This window comes from Anopheles ziemanni, chromosome 3 (assembly GCF_943734765.1).
Source record: "Anopheles ziemanni chromosome 3, idAnoZiCoDA_A2_x.2, whole genome shotgun sequence".
NCBI lineage: Eukaryota > Metazoa > Arthropoda > Insecta > Diptera > Culicidae > Anopheles > Anopheles ziemanni.
In genome coordinates this window covers 80,285,799-80,296,376 of record NC_080706.1, presented here as the reverse complement: position 1 = coordinate 80,296,376, position 10,578 = coordinate 80,285,799, and the positions used below count along the sequence as shown (strand labels likewise).

At 40.0% G+C, this 10,578-nt stretch overlaps 1 protein-coding gene across 1 annotated transcript in view; it reads left to right on the top strand.

Annotated features, from left to right (window-relative positions):
• Positions 1-2,765: 2,765 nt before the first annotated feature.
• The window catches only part of LOC131285575 (myb-like protein AA), a 30,599-nt gene continuing 22,786 nt past the window's right edge, over positions 2,766-10,578 (top strand). The window contains exons 1-2 of the mRNA XM_058314435.1: positions 2,766-2,819; positions 5,539-5,622. Coding sequence (XP_058170418.1) covers positions 2,766-2,819; positions 5,539-5,622 — 138 coding nt within the window. The remainder of the gene's footprint in view (positions 2,820-5,538; positions 5,623-10,578) is intronic.

Below are 10,578 nucleotides of genomic sequence, written 5' to 3'. Positions count from 1 at the left end.
TGTTATTCATTAAAAAGTTCAACACGACGTTTTACTGGATGCCGCGCGAAAGACGGTTTATTATAGATCGGTGGTCAGTCGTTCGTAATACCGGAGGGTACGGATGCATACATGTGGTTGGATGTGGTGATATCCAACACAGCGTTGGATCTCAGTTTGGTTTGATGCCATCATGTGGTGCGTTCTGTCTCGAAGTGTTGAAGAGTTTTGTTGTGCTTTCGGCCATAACGCGTTGTTCGAAAAACCACCATTTGTAGGAAGTACATCTTGCACCAGCGCGCTGCTTTTCTTTTCTAGTTTCTGCCTGTATGCGGCGTTGAAAAATTGGACCACGTACGTACCTTGTAGTGCTTAGTAGTTTTTTTTTTTTTGGATTCGTTCACCGAGTGTTTCTCAATGAGGTTTCGATCTGTTTTAATTTATTGCAGAATTCGGTAATAGTTTTCTTACTTAGAGTCATATAAAACAGGAATTGAATATGGCCCGTACGAATGAAACAAGACATCTTTGATGTCTGCCCACTTGCTTGCAACCACCAGGCAACCGGCTGTTCATATAAGGATTTCCCGGGCTTCTGAATATCGCAGGCCTTTGAAAAGTACGAGTCTCGTCTTCTTGGACCCATGCGAGGGTTTTTCTTTTGTTGCCTTTGAATATTGGCAAATTCTTTTTCGGGTATGGTTTTTTTGTGATCAGATAGTGAATCTAATACCGCTGCGACTTTTATGTTCTTAATCTCCTCCTTGCGACTCTGTTGATTATTATTAAGTTGCGCGATGTGCCCAAGCAGCTCTTCGTTTTATTCCAAAGATGCAGTTTTCGATTTTCAAAGGTACACTTTTAACTATTTTACGTTGGCGGGGTGCTGCTTGGATTGGAATTCCAGTGCATGTTGCATGCACAGCCCCACCGACACAAAATCGTTAAAAGCGCACCGCTTAGATCAATTGCAAGGTGTTCTGTTAGGGCACCCGATAAGAAGACTTATCCGGTGGATTTACAGAGATGGCCTGCAAACGGCCTTTTCCTTCTGTTTTATTCTATTTTCAAAGTTTATACCACTCCTAAAGATAAATACAGTTGTTCATTTTTAACATGATGATTTTATTCTAAGCTTATGTCTGGACATACATCAAGTAATTTTGGGGAATGCGTTGAGGAGAAATGTCTCACTCATCCAGTTCTTCCTGCTTTGATCCGGCTCTTTATTTGTTTATTTTTTTGTTTAACGTCAGGGAAATCTTCAAGATCCGGGCGCGACTCCGAATGCCGGATTTTTACCGACTTAACCACCTGACGGGAGCTGCCCCCTTCGCCGCTAACCGTGACCGCGAGGTATTGGTCATTGGTTGGGGCCTGGCTCTATGAGTCGAGCATACGCCTGAAAGCCGCTTGGACTTTCGCAAAGCCCTTTCGCGGAACAGCTACTGTCCGGCAGCGTCAGCTGCGCACCATCCGTGCCGTGGGACACCTACAGCACGACCTGTCACTGGTAAGCGACCCGATGTGTTCCGAAACCGCCGCCTCCTCCGCCGTTGTCAAAGGGCTACGGCTAGTTTCATCGGTCGTCGCCTCCCGTGGAGCATGGGAACTCCGGCTCCTGGGACGAGTGCTCCGGCTCCTGGGATGCTGTCCTCTACATCCCCGTTCCCTGGTTGTTCGCGGCTTCGGCTTTGGTCCTCGTGGTGGTCCCGAGGATGCATGCTGCTGTTGCTAACGTCATCGACTGCAGGCGCTGTTGACGGGCTGGGGCATTGGTCGCGATGATGGTGTCTGCAGCGTGGTTGCTGCGACTCTTAGGACGATGGCTGGTGTTGCTGCCAACGTCTACTCCCCGATGTCTCCTGCCGTTTGATTATTATGTGCTGCAGTTATACATAATGCTGCTGTAGCATATGCTATGCACAATCTTAACCAGACACACTTTTATTGATCGATGCCAATCTATTCATACTTGATTCAACCGAAATTAAAAGACGCAGCATAAGCAAATTCCGATCAACGCATCGAAACAGCGCAACTCGTAAACAAGTTGCGACACGATTGTACGCGAGCATTGCACCCTAGTAATATGACCCATGGCAAGCCGGCGTCGGGCATTCGAGCCAAGCAAGCATGACCCACAGCGGGCCGGATATTATGAAAGAGACAGGGAACGATGCGCGCAAAAACCTTTGCAACAACCTAACTATTCTTGAAAAACATCAATATATCCAGCATTTTTAGAACCGATAAACAACTTTTGTAAAGTAGGTCAGCCTCATTACCAACACTTATTCAACCACCTGTAAACTAGCCCTAAGAAACTGTATAAATAAATCGATACCGAATAGACCACAGAACTATTCGGTGGACACTGATCGGACGTGGTCGTAACGCCCGTCGCGCATCCAGTAAACTAAAAACTTCTGAGTTTTCATCTAAGTTCAAGTTGTACACGATGACAAACCCTCCGCTTCGATAAGTCCGCGACCGCGAGTGGTTTCACGCAGAATGCGTTGATACAAGGTGATCACGAGTTATGGATACCGTATATCCACCACACTGCTACTGTTATAATATCATCTGATAAACCCTGTATAATAGATCACCATCCAGCGAAGCAGAACAGCGGCCGATAGCACACATCGTTATTTGGGTAAATGTGAATAATCGAATAAAACGCGTTTCAATTCTACCTATGCTTTTCATTCAGATCAATGTTCAGTAATGAAAAGTTTCGCACTACAGGACCGACGAACCCGACTTCGCACCTCCTTCTCTCAATGACCACAACCTACGGCTTGTTACAGGCACTGTCCACCGAGATACAACCACGCGTATAAGAGCAAGCGAGAACCATACAGAAACCAGAGCACGAAGCTAAGGTACAATAAACCGCATGTTCAAGTGATTGGATGCGGAAGCGCCCGAAGATACCAATAGCGCGTCTTAGTGGCTGCGCAAGCGCGCAGTACATTACATGTACTACATTATAGATTGTTGACTGCGGCGCAGGGGATTGCTTTGGCAGAGCTAGGTGAGGCGGATATTTTTACTATGTTTATTTTCGTTCCGAAGCCCCGGTCGTCCACTATTGCGCGGTATCGGAATCACCTCGGAACGGATCTACTACAGAAGATGCTCTACGGTGCTCGACACACAAAAACCATTCGACGTTTGTATTCAGTGGAGCAAGCGACCACCGGGCATTCTTACTTACCAGTGAAAACGAGCTATTAAATATTCATTCATTACCGTGGCAAAAAGAGTAGTGTGACGAACATAAAGAGCTTCTAGCGCACGAGTCGAACCTCAAAACTAAAAGTAGTGAGATTTGGCTGCCGCTCTACTGGACTGAAACGGAATAAAACAGGTAATAAACGTGTTAATTTATGGCTCAAGTTCTTATACACGAAGGGTTTTCGTATTATACAGTGAAATTCGTGGCATTTCAGACTTTGAAACTATGTTTCATCTTATCAAGAGCTATCCACAAAATAATATAGTGTACTCTTGAGCTCGTTGGATTTGTGAATATGTGCACTAATCAGTTAATTTAAATGCCGCTTCGGTTTTGGTTCATGCATGTGAGTGTATGTCTTCTCACTTGAGATGATACGGCGAACAGTTTGTGTGGAATGTTATTTCAGTTCGCAGTCCCGTTTGGTCGTTTACCCGTGCCAGTAAGGGTTTTCCCGGCTCGGACGATTAAAATATCAGTTTTCTCCTTTTTTTTAATAGTTGTTAACAGCTTTTTAAGCTCATCTGAGGGATGTTGGAAAATTTGAATGGAGACAGTAATAAACGATAGGAGATCAATAATAAAAGAGTGTGGTATCATGCCCGTACAAGCGCCGCTAGTATACAAAAAGGTTAAGTTGGGTTGTGTGCAGAACGAGAGCACTTCTTCAGCGCTCTTAGCGAACGTTATAGCAGAATGCACTCCTGCTCTAACTACTTGATAATTGATTCTACCTCGGACGTCGCGATCCTTGTTCAAAACAGCAAAGCGAAACAAGTTGCGCCAGATCATTCAATTAAAGGCAGTACCCTACCGCCACTGAGCACGGATCGTAGGCCAAAACCAAGGCTGAGAGCGAGATGCTGATAGCCTTGTCTCTTTTATACCTGCACATAAATTCCCCATTCCCACCATCGTCAGATATTACTGCCCATCTCGCTTATCTACTGCCGCGACAGCCGATCTGATCCGAACTAAAAAATCGACCTCCCCTTTCCCGAACTGTGATTTGCAAAGAGCAGATCTTTGGAGATTTTGCGATACTTTTCGTAGTTTTATACTTTTTAATAATGTCTAAAACTGTTACTTTGCTAATGTAAGTCCAATTTCATATGTTTTGAATGCTTTTTCCATTTCTAGAGAGAAAAATAATGATGTTTCGTTCCAGCAAAGCTGTGAGACTCATAGACGCAGACGAAAACTACAATAATATAATAAATCGAATCATCCGACTGCTTCTAACGATGCCCAAAAGTCGTCTGCGTCGGTAATAACAACTATCAACTTTGGACGCTATATTGCGTTTTAAACCCATCGCACTCAACCAAGAGCGACGGTCTAGCAGTTGGTATGCATAGACGGGGGTTAGCGAGGCGGTTCGAGACCCACTGCGTCAGCTCGAGACATGAGAGTGTTGGAAAGGTAGAGAGAAAGAGAGAGAGCGCCCCAATAGAGGGACCACCCCGAGAAATAAAAATCACGTCCCCCTAGCCCTAGCCGAGACGTTTGATAGACCTTTCAGGTTGTGGAGTTTTTATCAGAAGTTATTATCAGAACGTTTCCGAAGAATACTCGTGTGAAAACTAAAAATAGTATGCAACCTCTATTGGCACCTTTTTCGTTACGTCTTTTGGTTCCTGTATTCAATGGATTGGTCTGATTTGCACATAATAATAGAGTTTTATTATATACTGCAAGCTTCGAGTTGAATTTTATTTATAGATATACGATGGATTGCAAGCGATCGAAAACTTTGGTGAAGAGAAACACTTTATGCGTAAGGCCATTGGTTGGGCGTTTCTGAGTAACATTTTAAGCATAATATAAACAACTATGCGCACTTTCGTTATTGTTCCTATGCTTGGATTTGAACTTGTTAGGCTTGAAAATGCTTAGACATTTCTACAACGGTCTGGGCCGTTAAGACTTTCCTGCAAAATATGATGAAATAGTGATATGATGATCATAACATATAGCCAGCCGTTTTTATATTTACTGAACTTTAACGTATAAACATGCATCAGAAGTTAATTTGCCAAGGTACAAACGTTCACGCCATCCAGAATCAATGTTGTTTGTGAATTCAATTCAATCAAATGTTCTTAGAAATCTTTTGATAGTTGAAATCTGTAGTTTTAGAATACGTTTGAAATTTAACAAATTTACTGATCATTGATCAAACCGACGTTATCTCTTTACGTTTTGAAAAATTGAAAACTGTTTAAAAATTGACTCTGACACGCGCTCTGCCTGGTCTTGTTGTATTGCACTCTACCCTGAATTCTTTTTCTCACACAATCTTTCATTTAATACAGCTTTTAAAGCCGAAAGTTCACCTAGAGTTACCGAAAACAATCATTTGGCAGATCGGAATCAAGTCGCAGAACGATAACAATCAGGTAATGGACCAGAATCAGATCGTAAAACGTATGTTGATGAGAATATCCTAAAATACCGTGTTTATTGTCTGCAGCTCATAACAGTCACTGAAACACGAGTTTAAGCTATATACTAAGTCAAGACAGACGAAATGGAAAAATCCGGTGATTTTGTTCAAGACGTGACACGAGAACCACAGCTCGTCAATCTAAATCAAGCTGGTATGGACGAAGGCGACATATTAAAGCAAGCAATTCATCGTCCGGATCATCAAATGCCAGAAGCGAATGCACCGCAAAAAATTGAGGTTGGCCATCATGCTGAAACGATAGCTGAAAGCAACAAAACAGCTGCAAGGATCGCAAAAGAGAACCAAGATGGAACTCCTGAAAACCAAAGGGATCAAGGAATGATCGACTCCCTTGTAGGTGCAACTTATCAACAGAAGCTTCTTATAGTGATGCTGTGTCATGTAGCTAAGCTTATGCGAGACAATGAGAATTTTGATTTTGAAATGACCAGCGAGAATATGAGAGGTGCAATATTCGACGACATAGTATTTCGATTCAAAGCTGCCAATCGATGGAGGGATCTTTTCATCCAAGCTGAGCACAAAGAAGATAAGACCAAAGCCATCACATGGGACGACCTCACATCTACGGATAATAGAGCCCCGTTTGCGATTAGTAAGTACTTTAATTATTTTCTACACCAGCAATGGGATATGAGCCTTACAAATGAGTCACCCGTATTAGTTCTTTGTTCTAACATTGGTCTGGCAGAAGAAGTTAAAACATCAGTAGCAAAACATTCATTTGGTGGAAATGTAGTTGATTCTATTCTTAAGTCCATCTCTAACGATGTTTATAGAATTGTTCCAAACAATTTAGACCTAGTAATCAAAAAAGAATTATTTAACCATTTAAGAGAAAACTCGGATTTAACTGCTCTTGCAAAACAGTTAGCTCAGCACATTTACCACAAGACATCCGTTGATTTTCGTGATACTGTGGTTGGAAAATATCGATATGTTATAGAGAACAAAATTGCTACCCCAAAAAGCATTGCAAACGAATGTTATGAAGTGAATCAATGTTATTTTAATGAAACTGAATCAAAAGAATTCAAAAACGAGTTTGAAACACAGTATCAAAAACTGAACGGAATCGTTCAAAACATCTGGGAAGATATTGAAAACAAAGGCATACGTTTCATAAAAGGGAAATCTACTGAAAAATGCGATTTACCAAAGCAAGTGGAAGATAAACAAATAGAGACATTTTTCGGATCATTCATGATAGTTTGCAACACAAATCACGAAAAAGATAAACTTATGCACAGTATTCGTGAAAATGATGTGTTACCAACTCGAATACAAGGATTTAACTCTTCCACGATTACTTATTCTCAACTTGCGATGAGGATTTTAGATTGGATGAAGGAGAAAAGAAATAAACCTTTAAATAGACGAGATGTTGATGAATTGTTCAAGTATATTTGCACATCGTTGTTATTTTCACACTGGAAAGGCATATCAAACTCGTACTGCAACAAAATACAAATCTCAAGTCTCCAATGTAAACCCGAGAAAATGAAGCAAAAGAAATTATTCACAGCACTGAAATCGTGGCTATCAGAACAGAAAAACGAACAAAATGGATTCACAGTGACTATTCAACAATGTGATAACCTACCGTTGATCTTTGCAGTTATAGAATGCTTCAAACATCAACTTGATTATCTTGTTATAGAACATGAATGGTGGAAACAAAAACCATGTCTGCGAGAAATTTTGGATGTTTTCCGCAACATAAAATCTGCTCTTCTAATGGTGATTGACTGCAAACAAGATAGCAATTTGATTAATATTTTGGAAGGCTGGGCACTTGACAAATCATTGGAAAACCATAAGATGATATTGATAATGAATCAATCAAATGCATCGCTTCATCCCGATGAGGACATTCTTATCGGAGATTTGACAGAAGAGACCAGAAAAAACAAATTTGAGCATAGCATGATGTTATGTGGAAATAACATTTCCAACCATCAACTTTTCAGTTCTACAGATAGCTTAAATAACTTTCTGAGGGTTAATAGGCTTCCTGATGGAACAGGATTGAAACGAAACATATATGAGGAACGTTACAGCGATATTAAAACGATGTACATTTCCCGAAGGTGGAAGATATGTGACGGAGAATATACCCAAGAAAATTCGAGCAATAGATTTTGGGATCGCACATGGAACGATTTTTCAAATCCACTCTTTAATGAGACTACGTATAAAATTTCCATGAAATATTTTCTTCAACATGTGAGATCTCATTCTCTAGAGTTTATAAGTGTTGAGCAAAATGAATACCAGGAATACATGGATCCTCCGGGGGTTGAAACGTTCACGACTTACGAGGCCTGTTCCGATAAAAGAGGATATTTTATTAATCGAGTGGGAGAAAATAGTACGATTCCGATTGGTAGTTGTAATATTGAAAATGAAACAAAAGTTCACGTGATTTTAAACGAAGCTGGATGTGGAAAAACGTTCTACATGATTTGGTTAGCTAGAGAACTTCAAAAACGGTATCCTTCGAATTGGATTATTAAGTTTAATTTAAACGAATACTTCACGGATTTAATTCAATTCGCCAAAGATAAACACGATGCAGATGCCGGAACCAACGCCATCAGACAGCTTTATCAGCTTATTTATGTACATTTTGATGGATCAAACAAGTTCGACCCCAAACTAAATGAGAAGCGGAAAAAAGCACAGGAAACCGCACAATTGCTTTCAATATCGAATGGATTTGTTGAACTGGACGAAGCAAAAATGCAATATTTGAAAACAGAGCAGTTTGTTTTGCTCAAAATGTTTGTAAATAAATTCAACTGCCAGGAACTTGTCATTTTGATGGACGGGTTCGATGACGGTACGGCTTATAAAAAAACGGTGATAGTTAACATGTTATCTATTCTTGTTCAATTTGAAGGGATACAGAAAATATATTTGTCCAGCCGTCCTAACGATTTTGCAAGTGAGCTCAAGGTTGCATTGAAAAATTGTTCATTTTATCGCTTGATTGATTTCAACGGTGATGATCAAAGTATTTATATACATCGATTTCTGCTGGCAAACTTACATGGCTACAAATCATGTAACAGACAAAACCAAGAACCAACATTCCAAGTGGCATCCAGATTATTGACAACTTTTATGGCGAACTTAATGGAGGTTCCTTTATTTCTTCACATGGGATTGGAGCTGCTATTGCCTATTATTAATGAACACATTGATTTGGAGAGCAACACCGTTTGCCCAAACATAATGAAACACTGTGAAAAGCAATTCGCACTCTTAGATATGATAGAATCTGTTATTGAAAAGAAGCTTAACATCGCCATAATGGGGACTGCTGTTGGCAGCACTCAAACAAATGCAGCGAAAGAAGAAACCGAACGAAAATTCGAATGGACGCGACAAACTCTTTCGCGATTAGCTTTAATTAACGTAATGAATAAACGTGATGCAATGCAATTATTGATGGATGACGAACCAACGAATCCAGATGTTTACCTGGAAGAAGTAAAAAAAGATTTAGAAAAATATGTCATTGTGCATGGAAGTATGCAGGAAGTGTCTTTGCTGATGAATCCCCTGTTTATCGATTACTTTGCTGCTCGTTGGCTCTTTGTCAATCAGAAAAAAGATAAAGTGAAAGATTTTCTGAAACAACATGTGTATGGCACAACCAATCGGCAACAGATTAAAAACATTTTAGATAGAATGATTTGCAAGGATAAACATTTACATATGGCCATTCTCGATCACTCTGTATCGAAGTTGGAAAATATTCTCAGAAACGATCAAAGTGTCGTAAACACAAGAGACGATTGGGGAAGATCTCCTTTTCATTTGGCATTAATTTATGGCTCTAAAGAAAATGATGATATAGTTTCTTCATTATTGAACTGGACTGATGAATCTACCATACAGTCAAAGGATACATATTTTGAGTGGTCTGCACTCGATTATGCACACTTGAGTGACAAAGTAAATGGCCAAGGTGTTTATTTTGAGCTCTTTTTTGTTTCAAAATTGCTAAAAAATGGAGTGTCTATCATTTCAGATGAAACATTATCAAAATGTCAACCAAATGCTTCTGTTGAATTGTTTACCATTTGTTTGCCATTTATTTTTCATCTCTCTCACGAGTTAGTTCCATGCATAGGAAAACCAAGAACAACGAACATTATTGAAAGTCTGTTCAAGCAAATGCTTCTACCAAACAAACTTGATTTCGATTTGAAGATACCAACCAACAGAATGTATGAAATGGTGAAGTCGTATAATCCCGATCTAGCGAAGAGATACGATGATGGAAAATTCCATCAAGGAATGCTTTCGCTTTTGAAGTTGTGTATAATCGCTGATTCGGCCATACTAGGTATCATCTTGAAAAGTATAAACGGTGACGAACTTAACACTTTCATAAAAAATCCAGAACTCATGCAATTAGCTTTCGAATTCCGCTCAATTAATGTTCTTTGTGATTTGATCAAAACAGGTTATTTCAAGTTGCCAGAGAAAATGACCTTTGAACAAGAGTTATTGGTTTTGCTCGTGTACATGCACGAAGATGAATGCATCTTTAAAGCTAGGTTCCACACATATTGCACTCGGTATGAAATTTCATGTTTGGAAGAAAATGAATTACCTCCTATCGAGAAGGCGATAAAATCGAACGTTGGCGAAAAACGTGTTTCACTACAAGGCGATCTTTGGCGTTATTTCCCTACACAATTTAAAAAGAGTTACAATCTAGGTATGGATTCAGGTACGGAGTTTTTGTTATCAAGAGCATTGGAGTCTGATCATAAATCAATAGTTCAATATTTATTGCTGAAAATGAAAATAACAGTTAATAATCGTTTAATAAAACGTTTAGTAAAAACCTGTAAATTAGACTGGTGTT